A 20,684-nucleotide genomic window follows, 5' to 3' on the forward strand; every position below is an offset into this window, starting at 1 on the left:
CAAAAGCACGTCATTGACATCGCATCTCAACATGAGTCAGAATTCTGAGTTATGTATGTTTTACTTCTGCAGAGTTTTCGTAGAACGTATTCATGTGCACACACCACCCCCTCGCCTTTTCACTTTCGAGATCTTAACTTTAGAGTTTTTAAACTAAATTTATCAATCATTTCCTGTTTGTTGTTGCATCATGTGGTTGTGTGCGCAGACCCAAGTTTACTCAATTCACAACGTTAAGTCTTTCCCGGAAGTAAAACAAAGTAGAAAAAAAACAAAACTGCGTGTCTGTGATTAAGCTGTAGACACTGTGTGTTTTGTGACCAAAGTGCCCGAAGGTGCCACATTCCTCTTTTATAGCACATGTACGCAAGTATAAACAGCGTGGGAATTACCAGCCGTCACATCATTCAGGAATGACTCGTGTTTTGGTGTGAAATGTACATCAACCCCAGAACAAAAGCAACAGATCCTGTGAAGATACTGGATGAAGCTGGAAAGAGGGTGACCCCAAAAACAACAGAAAAGGGTTGTTTTGGGGGGTTTTGAGGATTAATAGTTTCCAATTATCCTCAGGGAGAAACACCCTAAATTTAGGACATGTCTTCTGATTTGATTACATTAAAATGAAAGCGATTACACGAATGACCACAGTTAGATTTCAAGGAAAATGGAGAAGGTTGCAAGCCTGAAAGTACCATCCTGTACACTGGGAGCAACATTAAGCTGTGGGTTTTCACTGTGGGAGGGACTGGTTGCACGCACCATTATAGACGTCATACTGAAGAAACCACATCATCTAGAAATATGTAGAAACTTCTCCAGTCACCAGCCAGGAAGTTAAAGTTTTGACTAAAATCGGTCTTCCAAGTGGACCCCACCCCTGAATATGTGATGCACCGTTATGGTGCTTTAGTGGCTGGGAGTAGTTTCTACTGACTGAGTCAGGAAGAATGGTCAAATATCCAGCCAGAATTATATTGCTGTTGAGTTTGTCAATGCCAGAAAAAGATATAATTTCCCTTCCACTTGTTAAAGTAAATTTAATCAAATATTAGTGGGGTTGTATGCTTTTATTTGAGCCTATCTGCAACCACATGGTGTACCGAGGGAAAAAACCCCACAAAAAACTAAAGAACCTTTGAATGAAGGACAAGCTCACCTGCAGATTTGTTAAGAGGCAGCAGCATAGCAGCGGGGCCTCGGGAGGAGGTGAGCTCTGGTCCCAGTAGGTCCGAAGTCTCCTGACCGCCATTGTAAACCTGCTCGGCTTCACACACCTGCTCGAGCAGCGGCAGCAGAACCCCGATTCCTCCCATCACATTCACAACGTCCTGCATTAACGTAACCGAATAAATCAACGTAAAAATCCATTTCATGCAGCAAAAAGAGCAAAAGAGTGAACATTACAACAAAAGGAAGTAAATCCATGTGAATCTAGATTAGAGCTTCTAATAAATCATTTCAAAATATTCACAAAAATGACAGAAAAATGACAGAAATCTCAGTTTGACACAAAGCTAAGAGAGAAAAGAAAACTGATTAATTTCCAACCTTGGTGTCCCAGCTGACCACTCTGTGTCCTGTCAGTCTGCCATCATGCTGGTGATGAGGCGCCAGATCCAGACATATCTGACTCTTAAAAGCCTGAAAATACAAGTGAGTATTAATATCTGGTAGAGTGTGTGTAATACAGGCGTGTGTTAATCTGAGCTTCATTTACCTGTGGAGTGTAGTACAGCAGCAGCTTGCTGTTGAGCTCTGACAACTCTCCGTCCGCTTTGAATAAGGGAACGTGATTGGGTCCTGTGACAGGGGGCACAAAGTTAAAGGCCATGAAGAACATGCATGCAAACATCAGTCAATGAAAGTTTTGATTAATGACTAATGCTTCTAATATGTGGGGCAACGGAGTGCGACGAACCTGCAGCGTGCAGCGCTCGCGCCTGGGCAGGCTGCAGAGCCTCGTGGCAGATGAAGGCTGTGCCCAGCAGCCCGTCTAGAGATGTCGGCGATCCCCACTCCGTGTCCTGCAGTCCCGCTGAAATGGTGTGCACTGTGGAGTCTGCCATAGACCCCCACCGGCCTCCCGCAAAGGACGCTGGGAAGGATTGGGAGCGGAGGAGGGAAGGAGCGTGGGGCGGGAAGGCAAACTCTGGGGACGGGCAGGAGGTGAAAGACGAGGGAAGGTTCGGCGACGTGGTGGTGGTAGTGGTGCGGTGGCCTGCGGAGCCGATGCCGCAGTAGATAAACGGCTGCAACGTCAGGCCCGGTTGTGACAGAGAGAGTTAGGATATAAGAAACACTTCACAGAAGTCGACCAGGATTAGAAAAAATATATTTTGTTTACCTCACTAAAAGATGGAAAACGAAGCTGGGCAGTTTTTTGTTGCTCTCCATCGATGTAGACCGTTACCAGGTTCTGACCAAAAGGTCGCCGACCTGGTATGTGGACTACGGCCACTGAATGCTGGGAGGAAGACAAAACAACAGGACTTTGAAAAAGTTGTTATTTTTCTCTAAATTGTATCACGTTAAAGAAATTTCAGCGTAATCTATTGTTTTTACACAACTGACTAACAAAAGTACTGAATAATTGTGAAGTGGAACAATATAAATATGCGGATTTTTAAATAAATATCTCACAGGTATGATAGGCAATCGCAATCAGGCCCCCTTTTTTTTTTTGCTGATGCCTCTAAATACATTCCAGTCTGCCTCTAAATGCCTCTAAATACATTCAGAAGTGAAACGAGTAACCTTCTACTAAACCGTAGTCCACCTGTTGGTTTCAATCTAAGTTGTTCTCTGAAACTATTGGAGAACAAACAGGATCGTAAGGAATCCGATGAAGGCTACAGTAGGATTAGGTAACAGAGAGAATTGATCAGAAAAGCAGCTAAGATGACTGTGGCAACTCTGGAGGAGCTGCAGACGTCCACAGCTCTGTATAGCAGACACAGTCAGAGTTGAAATTCAGCACAGGTATGAAAAAGACACTTGGATTGTAAAAGTACCACTAATATGACACACTGAGTGAAATTTTTTCTAAACTTTGCTGAGCAATGCCAAATACTTGCCCAAAACAAATGTCTGTGTTATGAGTGTTTATACTCACCCAGCGTGAGTCAACGAGTGGGTATTCAGGCAAAGCAACGGCCATGTAGTCCTTCTTAGTGCAAACAGCTACTACCAGCACACCCTCCATGGTGAAAAATGCCTCTAGCCCAGTTCCACTTGCTGTGAAGAAACTTTACACAAGAAGAAACGCTTTAGTCGAAAACGTACGACAAAATCTGGGACCGAATTAACCTCAAAGCAACGTCTTCTTCACCTGTAGAGTTGCTTTCTGCGTGGCCCTTTTCCCATGTCATGCTGAGACCCCTTGTCAGTGTTGGAAGGATGCTTATTGTTATTAAAGAACTCGGAGTGATAAGGTGGGAAGTCCATGTTGAGGCAGAGCCAAGCGTGAAACGCAAACCCGCTCCCTGGCCAGCGCTGGACCGTCGGGACCATAATCCCTGCCATGGGTGGTGTGAGATCAAAATATTGCAGAGCGCTGTCCCGGCCCTCTCTGGCTGCCATGGCTGAAAGCACGCATATCATACGGGTGCAATAAGGGTGTACCCTCCCTCCCACTGCACCGCTGTCCTGGTCCATCCTGAGGAGTCTAAGGAGGCTCTTCAGCTCCTCTGGTCTCATGCAGAGAGAACCCAGGTCCTGCAGGAGGCCCAGCAGGGCGTCTGCACACTGCCTGTCCAAACTCTGGGGCTGCGAGAGCACCTGCAGTAAGGCGCCCACCATGCCAGCCTCCACAGCCACGGTGCGGCACGACCTGGAGCCTCCGGACACAGCTGCCAGCCACTGGGCCACCAGCAGCTGGAGGTCCCTCTGACCGGACAGGTCGGGCAGCCACTGCAGGAGCAGCAGCAAGGGCTGGTCGTTGCTAATGCCAAGATGATGAGCGTGGGCGTGCTCGCCCTCCACCGCCTGAGGTGAAGGCAAAAAAACAAAAGGTCAAACACAGACGGAGTAAAGCGGTCAAAGATCAAAACCAGATACGATTCTGATCAGGGTCTTTTCGAATGATCAGCACGGGAGTCTCTGACTAAGATTTCAGTCAATTTACTTCAGCCTAAACTCAGTGATTCATTTGGCCTTTCTTCACCCTGACTGTGACTCAATAACAGCTGGAGAAATTCACAAAGTCCCATGCGTCTATAAACTGCTTATAGAAATGGATAGATGGCTTATACAGCTGCACTATATGAGATGCAGGTTATATTGTCAATTTAACAGATGTAACTTTTTCTTAAAAGTTTTCTTTCACCTCATGTAAAGGCACATATTGTCACATGACCTGCTACGCACAACATGCTCAGACAGCTGTCAGTGAACAGAGAAACATTCAATAGAAACTACAAGATTCAAGGCAAGTCCCCCACTTAACAGGATATGAGCTGCTTTGTAAGCTTTGTTGTCACATGACTACCTACATGTGCATTGAAACGGTTTCCAAACCGAATAATCAATGAGTAATATCAAAACCGAGAGGGAACATGCTAATGTCACGTTAGCAAGCCATGCAATCTTTTCACATGCAACGTTTGCCAGAAGGACCACGCTTGTTTTGAAGACTGAGACAGTTATATATCTAGAAATAAACTAAGCAATGCATTATTTGGGTGTTAACTCATAACACTGCTGAATTTTGAAACAAAGTTAAACCCAGATATGAGCAGTATATTTATGAATTCCTGCAAAAACTCCACCTTGGGCAATTTATCTTTCGTTTGCAAGAAAAACTGTAGCCCCGCTGCTGCATCCAAAGCAAGTTACAATGAAATATAATCAGACTAATGTAGATCATGTTATGCAAAGACTTTGTTATTATTGCATATTAAATCTACTGAGTTTTTAAAAGACAAATGGCATTTATTGTATTAACATTAGTATAGTAGCAGATTATGACTCAGAATCAGCGAATGTCTAATCTTAAGTGACTCGGATCGGTATTGGGGCACAATAAAAAACAATGGAAAAAAAAAAAGTAGGCTTCACCATGTTCATCAGCTCCTGCAGCAGCCGCTTGGTGGGTTGACCTTGACTCTTCAGCACATCAAACAGCTGGGAGTAGCCGATCCTCTCCTTAAAAACCTCCTGAGTGCACCAGAGACAGAAATAGGTTAGGGGGGGAAAAAAACTGCTCAACAGAGACAAGTATCTGGCACACTTCCATTACTGTCAGGAAACAAAACGAGTATGTATGAACAGACAGCAACTTTCTATGTATTTTGATTCTTTGAAACCTTTGAAATCACCTTAGCAGAAGGTGAGTTGCTCATTATAGCTGTAAGGACCCCCAAGGCATGGACCGTTATACTGTCTGCTCCTTTCTCCAACACCTACATGAAAACGAGGAGAGCTCAAAATGCACAGCATCCAACAGAGACACCAAAAGTTCATTTAGTAATATCTTTCACCAATAACATTGTTCAGTGAGAGAAGAAAACCACAATTATTGCACCAGACGAAATAGAAATGAGGGCATCATCTGTATCAGCTGCTACACAATCACCTCTTTGTTGAATAAAGACAGGCCCTGGCATGCAAAAAAGACCCAAAAATTCAAACCAAGCATCAAAAAAAGAAAGAAAAAAAAAAAGAAATTAAGCAATCCCAAGCTACCGCTGGAAATTAGTCAACATCAAGCTCCAGGACAAGAGCCAGGCCTTTTTACACAACCCACAGCAGTCACATGTGAAAGCAGGAGGTAGAAGAGAAACACGGGAATACTTTTAATTAAACACCATCCACATCATGCACAAAGATGAGCACAACATGCCCTTTTAGGCCCGTGCTGGCAGCAGGGAATTCAGCCAATAACTGTCTTGATTTATGTCAATAAATTCAATCAGAGCTACAGATAAGATAAATAAATAAGAGTCAACCTGATGGCAGTTATCATATCCAGCCATACCTGTTTTATTTACAAGAGTATAAGCCTGACTTCCTGCCTGTAACTTCCTGTTTAAATAGCACAGAGACAGGCTGAGTTTCCTGCTGACGAGACCAAGAGCAACACTAAGCACACACAGGGGAAGCAGGGAGTACCTGGTCCGCTTTGACATCTGTGAGTAAATGTGTGGTGAGGTCACACACAACCTCACGCTCCGGCCTACACCTGTTGCTCTGAAAGAGCTTCAGGGCGCAAAAAAAAAGAAGAAAAAAAAAAAGCATGCAGCAAACACACAAGAGATTGACAATTAGACCCAAAAACAAAATCATCCGAGAGAGGCTGCAGACTGGCAACGCAAGTAAACGCTTGAGACATTTCAAAAAAAAGAAAACTACAGACAGAAGTTAAAGCAGCAGTATCGTTGAAAGAGGAAGTGGACATGATATAATAAGAATAGGGACAGAATGACACAGCTGGGCAGCGAGTCGAACCTTGCTGTTCTGAATCAGTCTGAGGATGTGCTCAAAGCAGTTGTTGTTGAGGAAGACGGCCTGCAGGACGGGCCTGTCGGCGCACTGCAGGATCTCAGGAACAGCAGCTAAAATGAATAATGACAAATTTTGACTTTTGACCTCTGGTGCAAATATCTCAATAAATTAGAATACCATTAAAAAAGATAACTCATTTTGGTAATTCAAAAAGCTAAACTCGCACATAAACGCAGTAAATGGAGTGACATATTTCAAGGATTTATTTATATAGCATCAATTCACAGCAAACCATGTCAAGGTGCCCGAGCAAACAAGAATATGCACCTATTTGATCCTGTTATAAATGCAATCAAGATTACTACGCCAGCTGGCAAAACAAGTTTTCTATCTACGGAAAGCCAGAGGATCACATCGAGTTACAAACTTCGCTGTAACTGCAAAGTTGGTAACATGCATGTGGTAACAGAGGAGGTTTTTAAACAGCAAAGCTCCAGAGTGCTTATCACCAACTGGATGTTTAAGAGGACAGATCAAAACACACCAAACATGATTACTGGATCATTTGTAATCCAAAGAATTAAAGATCGTTTGTAATTCAGGTAGTTAGGACATTGTTAATTCTGAAACTCTTATTGGTTCAGGAGAGGCTTAACAATCCTGAAGCTAAGAAATGCAACAGTTGCAGTCCATTTCCAGGACATCTGTATGTGTGGTGGCTCTTGAAGCTCAGACTCCAGACACAGTTCATACCCTATGGTTGCAAAATTTGGTTATTTCTGTGGTTTGTGGTTCTTTTGTATTATGCTTTTTTCCCCCTAAAGTTGCCATTAACATACTTGAATGCACCACTTTAACATCCTGTATAGCGATGATGACCTTGCATGGCTTTAGACAATGACTGTCTACTAAGACGAGAGCCAAATCAAAAAAATATTTTGACAACTAGATTTTGTGAGAAACATAGTTTTTGGTATTTAGTTCTAATCATCTAAATGACCAACACTGAAATCCTGAAATATTTTACTCTGTGTGTAATGAGTCAGTGTGAGTGCGTTTTAATTTAAAATACTGAAATCAAAGTTTTTAATCAAAGTGATTGAGATTCACCACGCACTTGGGATACAGCTATGTCACATAAATCTCCAGAAGTGATGCTCTTACTTAGCATTTGGCTCTGGAGCGATATCAGGCTCTCTTCCCAGCTCTGCCTGTCTTCCTGGTCGCTGCTGAGTGGACGGTTCCAGTTGAGGAGTTGGAAGTAGCTCTCCAGTATCGTCTTGATCTCCACCTGCCGCTCCACGGGACTGCTGGAATGCAGGAGGTGGATCATCGCTGTCAGGCACTGCAGAGTCAGGCGCGGGAGCTTTGTGTCTTTAGATTCGGCAGAGATCCGGCAGCACCACACCCGCAGGACGGAGAACAGGTCCTCAACAGATTGAGGGCTGATGGAGAGCAGGCCATTTTTCTAGAAATAAATAAAAAAAGGAAGTTAGATGAACTTTGCAACCCCTCCACTTTTTTTTAAATAAGTAAATAAGACATATTAGTTGCTGACCTTTCCCCCACTGATGACAGCACCTTGGAGATGAACCAGTCTGAGTATAAGGAGCTCTGGGACATTTTCACTGTCCTGTAGACTCTCTGGATACGGAAAAGAAATCAACACAGTGCATTTAAGACGAAAAAAACAAAAAACATTTCAGCTGATTTTATACATTTCAAAAACACAAAAATATTCAATTAGAGAATTAAATATTCAATGTAAATATTAGTGAGATAGAAAATAAGACATTTCCATTCAGTGAATGTACAAAAACATTTTTAACTATTAAGGACATGATTCACCCCTTTCATCTAAAATGTCAAATTTAGCTAAAAACGCTCCACACTTGCACAACAATGTGGTTAATGTGTTTTATGACAGAGTGACCTAAATACGTTTTGATGGTAACTGAGAAAAAAAAAAGAAAAAAAAGAAACACTGAAAGTTGCAAATAATAAAATTAAAAATTTGCAGAAAAAGTCAGAGATTGACTTGGTTTAAGATTTATGCCTTTCGGATGAGTCATTACTAAACTCAATAATAGAAAAAAATTTTTTTACAATAGTATCAGCACTTGAGAAGCGCTTATCAAAATATGTTGTTCTATATCTGATCTACATATTTTTGCTTTGGGTTTTGTCTTTCATGCGAGTATAACTTCTCTTTACAAACTTAATAAAAGTATTTTTCTGGTACTCGCGCAATAAGTGCTCATTGACTGTTTATATTAGAAGCAGAGGCAACATCACACCACATGACACGTGGACTATTTTAAAACAAATACAAAATGATTACATGGTGTGCAGTTTATCAAGTTATATTAGAAATGTATCTTAAACACCTTGCTGGTGCTAAAAGTAGCAAACTTTGAGTCATCTGACTGTCAACATTCATAGCAAAAAAAAAAAAAGGTGTTGAGAAAAAAATCTGGATTTTTGTGTTTCCAATCAAGAAATCACCCTTCAGCGGTGCTACAAAGCAGTGGTCACCTCTGCTGCATAATTTTTGCATCACTTTTGAGTATCTGCCACTCCAATCCTCTCTATATAAGAAAACGGTAGAAAAAAACGAATGGATCCCTGTAATAAAACACTGAAATCCCAGCTCGGATCCTAAAACTACTGGTTTTCCTTTTCTTTTGTAAAAAATTTTCCTGCTGCGATTTCTTTCTCAAAAAATAAACCCCCTTAATTGGTTGAACATTACATAAGTGGCCCTTAACATTTCCAATCAAAGTCTGCCATTACAGTATAATCCTCTTAAAGACTTGTACATACTTAAACTGGCCCAAAATGAGCTTTCCCACATGGCTTATAGATCAGCACTTGCTAATCAAATGGAATTATATAATGACAAACCTGATAAGTGGATGGAGGACAACTGAGTTTTAACCTTAACTGAACAGGTTGGGCCAGATCGGAATGGGCTTAACACTGTTTATAAAACATCAGGATGTTTTTTTTTTAATGTTAGATAGAAACAAGAAATGTAAGCATTTGAGAAAAAAAAAAACAAAACAGTTTGACTGTTGAGATTTGTGAGGCAAAGATCAGAGATGCTGGTAGCGTCTCACCATGAAACAGAGCAGGCAACTCTTCAGGCAAGGCCAGTGGGGAGAACTTGTACTTGTTCCTCTCCAGCAAACTCACCTCCTCCCTGCAAAACACAAAGCCTTGAGTCATCGCCGTCCTATCACGCCTAAGAATCGACGTGCGATTTCCACGAATGCTGCTAGTGCAGAGTTTGGTTTGTTTTCAAGGCGTATGGAGCCACAAGTTGAGGTGTTACACACTGCAGAGGGTTGGGCAAGACATCATATTCACATGGTAATCTTTGAGACTTTGTAATGACGGAGTCTCGCCTCCCACGCAGTCGCACACTCTGAAGGGCAAGACGGCGCGCACTCACCCCGCCAGACGTCTCCTCCACGTCTGATAAGGGTCAAACAGACTCTCGCAGAGCACCAGTCCATACTGAACCACCTGCTCCAGCGATGACTTCTCTCCTTGTCCCTTCTTTAGCTGTACAAACAAAAGGTTTGTGCACAAGCATTCATTTGCCATTCAGCCTCAGTTCTCAAGATACACCTGTTGTTAGTCTTTCAATGTGCAACAATTCCAGTCCTTTGAATAGAAGGTCAAACACACACCCACTTGTCTTTCACTCTAAACTAGATTTGTCACTTCAGGGAGAGGATGCCACAAGCTACAGATATGATGAATTCACTCGGAGTTTATTCTCGCCTTGCTTTGACTTTTCTGGGATTTGCAGGCTGCATATGCCGAGCGCGCCTGGTATGCGAGTCATAAATCAACCAAAAATCTTTTGTTCCAAAGGGTCTTACCTGCTCCAAACAGAAATTTAAAAGCTTGATGGTTTCAAAAACAAAGCTGGGCGTCTTTTCAGGATCGATGTTCTCCATGTTCCTAGAAGGAGGCAGAAATGAATGATGTTTTTAGAAACCTTAACTAATAGCTTAACTGGCATTTAGAAAATATAGATAACGCTTTCTTGTGGGGCTGTTTTGCCGATATCTGTACCGATGCTTTCCATGAAGTGAATCGAATTAAAAGAAGCAGGACTAACTCTTCGGAAGGAGGACTTAATTCTTTGGATTCACCTTAAGCAGCTGAAAATTTGACACTTGAACACACCCAAGTGCTCCAACGAAACAACATCTAACACTCATCGCATTAGATTTTGAAATGGATAAAATGGGTCAACGATAGGGCTGTGGAAATCCAAGATTGCAACCGTACTAAAAAATTCCAGACTATGGTTAAAAGTCTAGTCTGTGTGGGACATCAATGGATTTAAATTAGCTTTAACAGTCTGTCTAAAGGAGCTGATCTGTGTCAAGCTGAATTATTTAAAAAAAAAAGTTTCTGATGGCTACAAAAAGTGCATGATTGAAATGCAACTTGCAAATTAACTTCTTACCAAATATTACTAGGGATGTATGCATATATTTGAGCAGCCAATCAGCATTTGCATCATAGGCATTTTTACTTTACCGTTCAAGAATTTTTAATACTACCATGAATTACTAAATGTGAAATTTCTATGCCATTGGTTTCAAACATTTTATGTTGTGTTGCATTTTGGTCACTCAGATCACAAAAGCTGACAAGCGACTCCAAGATGATCCCAGCAGGATTAGAGGTCTCACCTGCAGACGATGATAAAGAACTTTATAAGGAGCAGCGGGTGTGGCGTGTTGCCGTTGTGCTCGGTGGCGCTGGAGAGGTGGAGCGCGCTGTGCCATAGCTGGGTGCTGAGGAACACCAGGACCTCCCTGGGGAGAAGAGGCACTTCTGAGCTGCTCTCCTCCAACCTGAAAGAAAGGCGTCAGAGGACAAAGTGAGTAGAGGGAGAGACTGGGATGGCACCGTGCAACATAAACACGTCAATGCACCTGCCTCGTGGGAATGCAAATCGGCGGCAATGTAGTTGAAGATTTTCAACTGTTACTACCCACCTCCGAGGCTCCAGAGATTGCACATCGATGAGCCGCTCAAAGGATGCCACGAACGCCTCAAGCCACTGCTGCAAGTAGCTTACGTCTTTCTGCAGGACGAAAACAACACATGCACATGCTGAGATTGAGCCAACAATACATTCAGAAACAATGCACACGTCTGAGAATGCTATGACTAGTCTGAGCATTAGCGTTTGACGACCTGCGGCCGAAAAGATGGCAGTGACTAAACCTTTTGACCTGTTTTTGAAACAGGATGTTGCAAAGAAATGTGACACGAACAGAGGAATGTGTGAGGCAGTTCTTTCCTTTTTTTTTTTTTTTTACAAAAGCACAAACAAAATCATCCCCGTCTTTCAAAGTCCACATCTGCCAGAGTAAAACTCAGAAGTCTGTTGCTACTTTTTCAAGATGGACATCTTGTTGAGCGGACTTCTACGTTTCTAGGTCCTCTGAAAGTCATGTGAGTCGAGGATGTTTACAGACGCCTGTTATCGTGGTTTCAATCAGTCTCTGCAGTGCAACATATCCTGCCGATCATCCCTTCGTACAAGTCGCTTACATTCACATCAGACAACGTGGGTCTTCATGCAAACAGCTTAACTCTTAACATTCAAAAACGCCTCCACATTAGGCTGAAAAGTTAATGAGCCCGGATGAATTGAGGAGAACTACTCTGCGTTTCAAAGTGAAACTGCACAACAGAATGTGCAGCAGCAGAGCAACCTGAACATGCTGATTGGATGAGCATACCAGCCACCACCGTTGCTGATTTGGGACACAGAAGCTTCTCAAAAGCAGGCTGCGAGAAGGAAGATGAGTCGCGTCGGATTTTCTTACTCACTGTTCATAAATAACACATTGCACGCGACACGAGGAGCAACAATTCATCTGGCATTTCCCTTATCTGGCAGGCGTGTACAGAATACAATCTTTGCTAGAACATTACCGTAAAACAACTTTTGATCCAACATGCATTCAGTAAGACAGACGTTAATGGTCTTTGGCATCTATTAAAGTCTCAAATGCTCCACTGGTGTTAAATTAGCCTTACCAACTGGCATTGATTTGGGTGCCAGTCCATCTCTCATTGTTTGAGTCTGAGCAGGGCGCCAGGTTCCAGCGAACCCAGTCTCCGGTGAAACCTTCAGAGCGGACGACGGCAGGCAGCTCGGCAGCTGCACATCACTCCTCAACCAAACTCAGGCGTCTAACTCAATCGCCTCTTGTCTGCTAACGTCAAGCAAGCAGCCAGGAAATTACATGTCACTTTAAGTGAAGCTCATTTCCTTCATACTCGGCTTCCTAGTCAAACCCCTTCCTCTTTTGGTTTGTGCTGCAAGCAGCGATGGAGGTAGGAGGCCTCTGTCAAAACTTCCCTGCAGCAACAACAAAGAACCAGGCCAACATTATGCTTTTTTTTTCTAAATATAACATCAGAAACATGTCGCAGGACAAACATGTTTTTTTTTTCTCATTTGGGAAAAACAAAAACAATAGACAACAGTCTTCTAGAATGTCCTAACCTGATGCTAAGCACTGGATCTGTGTCCTGATCGAGCCATTTTTTAAATGATAATTATTCAGCTGTCTTAATAAACCCAGTTCCCACTGTTTTCATTCCCTTCATGTCTTCAAAACTGTATTATAGGAAGCGCACATTGTGTGTGGTTGATCAAACGAGTAGTTTTTTTTTTAAACCACGTATAATAATGTTTAAAGTGTAAGACGGTTCTGTCTGTCTCAGCTTCCTGTTTGTCTATAATTTGAAGGAGGCGCGGACACAGATCTGCTGAAGCACCAGTCAATTACGACATTCAGAGCAAAGCACAGATATTACAAAGTGGAACAAGTTCTGTAGGTTTTCTTTGCACACGATTAACATGAGCAGCACTGAATTATGCCCAAGATTAACTGTCAAAGGATTATATCGCAAGAAAGATTATATCACAATAGTGTACAAATGCTAACACTAACTTAGCACTTCTGCTTCTGCTGTCTGCAGTAGACGAAAATATTAACAGCACTGCACACTGAAACCTTCAGCTGTGGAGGCAGATATAGGATTAGAAACTAATGAGGCTTTCTTCTGCTTTAGATTAAATTAACGTAGCTTTCTGAACGCAGTTAAAACTGTGATGGAGCAGCGTGTCACAGAAGAAACTCTGGTTAGGACACCATATCTGTCACTGTTGAGAAAAATAACAGGGGCAATTTCAGCGTCCAGAGCATTCTTTATGATTTAGCCAATGAGTTTTCAAGCATATCCTTGGCATTAATTATATGTATAGGACAGGGATATGGTATTGAAAGCAATATGATAAAACTGGAGTAGACACTGAATCCATTATGTATATTGTTGAACCAATCGACTAAATTCATTTATGAAAGGCAAACATAATCTTTATAAGACACTGCAGTGGAGTGACTTCTTCTGTTCCCAAATGTGTAGAAATGGGGTTACATCTGATCCAGTAACCAACGGTAACCAGTGTCAGATTGTTACTAATGCAACAATTTATGCCGTGCATAAATGCAACCCGCTCCTTTACAGTCATTCAAACTTCTTTCATATATTACTTCTCATACAAGCATCAATGGAAAGAGCTCAACAAATGAATAACAGCAAACCTCCAACCCCAGTAAATCCCCATCTAAATTAAAAACACATTTTCAACAGAAATATACCCAACACACACCCCCTCATACATGCCGACACACTTTAAAATGAAAAACTATTGTTTTATAAAGCAGGAGCAACACTGCCGATGAGTTAACAAGGAAGGAAATAAAATTTTGAATTACAAAATAATAAATAAATAAATCTAAATGTAATTACAAACATTGATATATTCAGTGAAACGCAAGTTGATTAAATAAATTAAAATATAATAATAAATGTAAAATCAATTCTCGAACTACAAACACATTTAAGAATTTAATTTCTATAATTAATTTCTTAATAAAAACTAAAAGTAAATATATTAGTAAAGGAAGTACACAAACTTGAAGTGACGATAAATCTACATTATTCTGCTAGATGCTACTGTAATTCCTCCCTGGTTGCGCTGCCTGAAAACAGGAAGCTGCTAAACAGCCCATTGTTTTTCTTTCCAGCATCTGGACAAATAGGTATCTGGGATCTGAGAAGGGAAGCGGCAAGGACAACGGATGAAGCGACGATTCAGTCCTCAACGATACTCACAACAGAGTTTGAGTTTTCATGACAACATTTGTGATTTGCTCATGCTGAAGCCTCACCCTTAAGAGAGTAAAATAGGATGCAGTTGATTAAGCTTTGTGGTCTGGAAAATATTGTCTTACAACTATGTTGGGACGCAACTAAAGCACCAAATGACCACATGTGGCACGCTTGGCTTTCCAGTTTTATGTCAATGCCACATTCCTACTCCGGCCCGAGTTTGCCCTGGACGTCTTATTGTATGTTCACTTGGAATATGTGCGGGTGTAGTTTTAAATCTGATAAAAAAAAATTTTAAAAAGAAAAGAAGAAAAAGAATTGAGATTCCAGATAGGAAGTGAGACCGGTTTGCTAATGCGAAGTAAAACAAAACCGGCTCCACTCGTTAAGAAATCCTTTACAAAGTTCTCATTGATTAGCCTCCCATGAGAGAAAAATTACTGCCATTGTATCCAATTCTTTCCCCTCACATTACTCAAAGCAAGAAGCACTTGATTAAGATATTTTAATGGGATATTTATTAACACTGCTATTAAAGCCAAAGTCCTAAAACAGGCATGTGAAACTAACCCTGCAAGCTGTGTTATTTAGCAGTTTTCTTTGCACGTGGCCAAGCAGCTGTGCTTCTCTGTGCTGCTTGGCATTCTGCTTCGCTCCGGCTTCCTGCACAAGTGAAAGCAAAGAGGACTTTGATTTTCCTGGTTGGCGGCTCTGTTGGTAAACAGAGGAGGCCGTGGCTCATGGTGGGTGCCGGGGGAGGAGTGGGGTGGGGTGGCAGGGATTCGATCACACAACTTTCATCAAAAGTTGCAGGAATGGTTGCTGCTGCTGCAGGTCACATTCAGAATCAGGTGAACACGGCCAGATAAGTAATGTCATTTGTTCAGATCCCGGAGCGATCCGAGGGGGATGGTTTCACAGCTGTGCCGATGAGAGGCAGTCGGGATGTCGCTGTGGTCTGGCTTTGCCTCTAAGGGCTTTAATTAGTCCCCTCAAGTAAGAGATCACACAATAATCACAGATTGTTTTTGTGCGAGCAGGAAATCTTTTGGATTGCCACTAATTGTTAGGAAAGACGCTTATTTGTTCTTTATTCTCATCCTATGGACATCTGGAGGGCTCCGTTTCAGTGTTGTTTCCGGGTCATTTTCTCAGTGAAAATCCCAAACATCTTGAGCTTATTTACAAGTAAACTCTAAAGGTGAATGATTGTTTGGTAAGGAGTTGTCTGGGTTAAACTAAGGATGTGCAACATAACGTGAAGGCATCAGCCAATAACAGCTCAAAAATAAATTACCAACAGATAAAGACCAGCAGATAAGGCTGAGTTTTGTTCGGTTGCAACTACCAACGGGGCAAAGCTCATCTAAGCTTGGTAAAATGGGACGAAGTTTATAGCTTTACTTGAAAGGTCATATAAAAATGGATACGTAATTTTCCTAACTGACTTTGACTGATAAAAATAGCAACAATAATTCATTTCCTCTATAGAGGAACTGGAATGATCATCAACAGTGACTTGCAAAAGTTCCTGAACCTTTCATATTTTGCTGCATTACAATAACAAAGATGTATTTTGTTAAGACTTTTATGTCAGTCCAGCACAAAGTAAGGCATAATCATCACCTATATACCTTTAAATAAAGCCAACTTTCTTAAGAAGCCCATATTAACACTTCTTTATGCACAATCTGAGAAGGTTAAGTTTGTCACAATTTGATCTGCCTTTTCTTTGCCTGTAAGGCATAAAAACTAGCATTATAAATTAGATTAAAACTCCTGAAGCAATGCCAGCAGGGCTGGTTTTAACCCAGCACGATTAAAAACAAGAACTGAAGCCTGGCTCTGCTATGAGGGTCTGTTAACACAACCATAGGTTCGTTTGGCACTCAACTGCAAAACCCAGGAAAAACTCAATAAGCATTTAGAGTGTAAACACCATATCTTTACAGTGGCCCCTGAGTTATTTATTGACCTAAAGTATGTGAAGGATGCATGGGATGATAAAGAAAGTGGGAGGCTTAAAAAAAAGAAAGAAAAGCAGACATTAAGGAAACTATCAATAGAGATCATTTGTTTTTCAGCACCACTTTTATGGAAAAAATTCTCTCGTTGCATCAGAGCGTCTTTCAAACAATCCACAGAAGTTGGTGATCTAGAAAGTCCTTAGAGGGGTGTGTGATTTCTTACACAATTGAAGGAAACTGAGCTCTTTTTTTTTTTTTCAATGACAAGCCTGTGCAAGTTGGGCTTTTTTTAATTGAGTTTCATTGCAAGTACGTGAAGGCTGAGAGCCTTCACGTCCTAAACCACTAGAGAGAAATTCAAGAAAACCTGAAGAGACAAACGGCTGAAATTGTGCATCTAAAACAAATAAAGCAGGTCATCCGTGGGGACTCTGCGCGAAGCCGCTGAGGGTTCGTCGATGGTTTCAATAAAAGACTCAACAAAGGCCGGGTTTGCTGTGCAGCTCAACTTATTGACTACAGTCAAATCTCTCCTTGATGTGTGACGAACCAGACCTGTGAGTCAGCAAAGGGATGTGTCCAGTTGAAAAATGATTGTCTGTGCCAACTCACCTAACAGGCAGATAACAAAAGCACTAAACACAATGGTGTGGTAGGCTCTAAAGGAGAGGCTGGGGAATCAGTTCTGCTGCTTCTCTGCAGCCTCTTGTGTCTCTACGCTGTGTGAATCACGTAAAGAGGTTGCATCAGACATGAGTTATACCCTTTACCTCAACCACCTGAGTAGATGAAAAACCAACACTGAAGAGAACAAGTGTTGATTTTCGGTTTTAAAAGGACCATTATTAGCCATTTCTTTTCATTTATAACAGGGAGAGAGGAAAGTGACAAACAGCCAAGACTCACCTTAATAAGGAAGTGGTCTCACACACATACACACAGAGAGAGAGAGAGATGCTAAACAACTCTCACTCAGAGGAGTTTCACTGTAACTCCTCGGCACCAAACACCACAAACACACGCTTTAACCCTGATTCTTTCTAGCAACAGACCAAGACAGCAGTGCAGATTACAAGCTGTTGTGTTTCTTGCACAAACAGAAAGCTCGGCACATGTACAGCTGTCTATGCAGCAGAAACTCAGAGAGGGAAATAAAAGAGTAGATTAGAAAAAAAAGAAATCCTCTGGGATCAGCCAAAAATGATTAAGATGACTCATTTGATAATATGTTGTGCAAGAAGTCATACACCAAAGCTCTGATAGGCGTGGGCTGGTTACCTGAATCGAGATTTATGGTGCCCTGCTGGCCAGCTGGTAGGAGAGACTATTTTATTCTTACTAATAGACAGGATAATTGTTGACAGTGAAGGTGCTGAAACTGAACTCATTAAAGCAACAAACATCTAACTGTACGCTGAAGGGCAAATAGTTTTAAATTAAAGAAATCAGAGCTTAAATTGCAGTTTTGTTTTAAATATTTGAGTAAATACCATAATAAAAGAGTTTACTACTGTAGTGAACATGCCTAACTTTTGATTTTCCACATTTAACTGCCGTCTTCTCAAATGAATTTGGAGCATAGGCTGTGATTAGGCCTGATGAAACTAGAGATAAAAAAAAAGAATCTTAATGAAATGTATTAATTGTCAAAACTCAGATCTGCTGTGAAGAGAGGCTGTAAAGCGAGAGAGTGCAGGGCTGTCCTCAGGCAAAGAAGCAGATTGCTAAGACATGAAATAATAATAAATGAGTCACTTCCCATTCAGAGCCAAGCTAAGCAGAAATCATTATTCAGAATCTAGGTTTCAAGAAAACGTATAAACATGAGGGTAGAGTAATAAATGATGATCTAGTGTGGAGTTAAACGAGTTATATGCCTAATTTATCCACGAATGCAGAGGCTGTCAAACTTTTTATAACAACTACTACTGGAGTAAAGGTTTTCCAGTCATACTTACTGCCGAGCTTAAAATTGTAGTACAACAGACCAAGATTTCGCAAGTTTGTTGAGTGAGTCATTTCATTAAAGGGGGAAAACAGAGACGGATCTTAATTGGTACCAATTAGAGGCAAGTTGAAGGATAGATCTACGCAAGCATTACATTTTTACTCTGGTAACTTTTTAAACTGGTTAAGATCAAGTTCTAACTTCAGATGTAAATGTTCCTGATGAACTGTTAACCCCATGAGTCATGAGCTAATTACCTGTACCGAGTTATACCATCTATTCAGTTTCTATTCTAACTTATTACAAGCAGGATTGGGGTGTTGGCATTGTCCTGGTAACCATCTCTAGCAGTCATCATCGCAGGGCAACACCAGGACAAAATGGGACAAGTATGCAAGCAGACACTAACAACTGAAGGCAGTTTAGAGAGAACAATTAACCTAACATCCATGGAGTACCAGAGGAAACATCCGTAGTTAGAACTCCACACAGAAAGCTGCTGAAGTGCTAGAGTGATGGAGAATAGTATAACACGGTGCAGCCCCTCCCCACCTGTTGCTGCATGGTGCCAGACAGCTGGCAGAAAGAAGGCTTCTACAAATAAAAGTACAGCTTTGACTGTTGGGAAATATCTCCAAGTAATAAAAACACAGAAAGCCATGATATGGAAACTGAATTATTAGCATCACCCTTCACTCTGCTAAGCTATCCCTGTTTTACAACTAAAGCTGGCAACTCTGAATTATCAGATCATGTACTGAGCCTATATTATAGCTAACTAACTTTACATTTTAGCTAGTAATTCGTCGGTACAAAAATTCCACTAAAAAAAATAACCCTTGCATCCCATTTTTAAGAACATTGTCATACTGCTACAACATGTCTCAGTGAGGAAGACAGGCAGCCAGGTAGGAACAGGAACAGGAAGTAGTCCCAGAAACACCTGCATCACAGGTACATGATCTAATTAACTTTAAGAAGTGTTTCAGTAGCAGTTTATTCGTGACTACAGGTGAAAAGTCTCGGAAATGTACGAAAACGACACACGATACTTGTTCGGTTTAACACAACGCAACCAAAGTCACAAGGTAAATAAACGCTGCTTATAGGCGAGCAGGCGAAAAAGAAGCGATTTCCTCATATAAGCCTGACAACTAACCATTGGGGCTCACAGGCCTGATTGCTTCGCGTTTATCGGCTCTGAATAACTCTGAAGTTCGGGCAGAGGAGCAACAACAACAACAACAGGTGTCATCGTCGGCTCTTCCGCACTCGCACTCACCTTTGTGTAATACAACATCCACAGCTCGTACAGCCTTTCCTTCGATGCCATTCCGCCGCCTCTGTGGTTGCTCATCACCTCCGTGTGTATATTTCTCTCTTGTCTTTCAAAGAATCATGCGAGCGGCGTCTGTCTGAAGTTGCTTCCTAAAGGCAGGGGGACGCGGCGCGCTCCTGCCAACCATTCCTGCAAATGTCCAACAGAGGTACACAAATCCGAAGGATAAAATAAGATATTGAAAAACAGCTCTCAGTGTCCACACGCAAAGTTATCAGAAAACGCGGAAAAAAACACCAAGTCGCCGATTCGATCACTTGCCGAAACTGTGCAAGCACAGGGGAGGAAAATGCGTGGAAATCCACGCCCGGAGAAACACCCATGTATGTCCGCAGTTACAGCGAGCTTGTTGCTGTATGAATCCTGCTGGAGTGGGCTCCCACGGAAGAAGCGAGAGATGCCATCCACTCGGGACTCAAAAAACGAGAGCGCTGCCCGCTGCTTTCAGAGGGCGGACAAGCAGCGACTGATCATCAACTACTGTTAACAAGACCATAAATTCACTGGGAAGTTGACTGGAGATCATGCTCACAGGTAGACTGATATTCTTAAAGACACATGCACGAATAAACACGGGCTTAACCAAACACTGCCAAACATCAGCAGAAGACAAGTCTACGTGTTCCAAAAAGGAAAATAGAAATATAAAAGCAAATTCTTCGCAGTAGAAAGAATCAGGGACATTTGTGCGTGTGTTTTTGCACAATAAACAGCCAACAGCTGAACTTCAGACTCCATTATCAACTTGTAATGGTTCCTT

General features: G+C 41.7%; 1 protein-coding gene across 5 annotated transcripts in view; it reads right to left on the bottom strand.

Moving 5' to 3' along the window:
* nbeal2 (neurobeachin-like 2) overlaps positions 1-20,454 on the bottom strand; it is a 43,572-nt gene extending 23,118 nt beyond the window's left edge. For 3 of the 5 annotated variants that reach the window (XM_008432568.2, XM_008432567.2, XM_008432565.2), the window contains exons 1-19: positions 19,868-20,454; positions 11,469-11,557; positions 11,160-11,324; positions 10,335-10,416; positions 9,899-10,011; positions 9,564-9,646; positions 8,003-8,088; positions 7,609-7,912; positions 6,448-6,554; positions 6,112-6,198; positions 5,319-5,402; positions 5,059-5,157; positions 3,332-3,987; positions 3,116-3,248; positions 2,348-2,467; positions 1,922-2,252; positions 1,721-1,803; positions 1,552-1,644; positions 1,160-1,331 (exon numbers count right to left, since the gene is read on the bottom strand). In XM_008432568.2, the coding sequence (XP_008430790.1) occupies positions 1,160-1,331; positions 1,552-1,644; positions 1,721-1,803; positions 1,922-2,252; positions 2,348-2,467; positions 3,116-3,248; positions 3,332-3,987; positions 5,059-5,157; positions 5,319-5,402; positions 6,112-6,198; positions 6,448-6,554; positions 7,609-7,912; positions 8,003-8,088; positions 9,564-9,646; positions 9,899-10,011; positions 10,335-10,416; positions 11,160-11,324; positions 11,469-11,557; positions 19,868-19,942 (2,962 nt within the window). In that variant the 5' untranslated portion in view covers positions 19,943-20,454. Of the gene's footprint in view, positions 1-1,159; positions 1,332-1,551; positions 1,645-1,720; positions 1,804-1,921; positions 2,253-2,347; positions 2,468-3,115; positions 3,249-3,331; positions 3,988-5,058; positions 5,158-5,318; positions 5,403-6,111; positions 6,199-6,447; positions 6,555-7,608; positions 7,913-8,002; positions 8,089-9,563; positions 9,647-9,898; positions 10,012-10,334; positions 10,417-11,159; positions 11,325-11,468; positions 11,558-12,522; positions 12,662-19,867 lie in introns of those variants that run through there. The other 2 variants (XM_008432569.2, XM_008432570.2) reach the window with 2 other exon arrangements.
* Positions 20,455-20,684: the final 230 nt, after the last annotated feature.

The sequence above is a fragment of the Poecilia reticulata genome, linkage group LG16, assembly GCF_000633615.1.
Source record: "Poecilia reticulata strain Guanapo linkage group LG16, Guppy_female_1.0+MT, whole genome shotgun sequence".
NCBI lineage: Eukaryota > Metazoa > Chordata > Actinopteri > Cyprinodontiformes > Poeciliidae > Poecilia > Poecilia reticulata.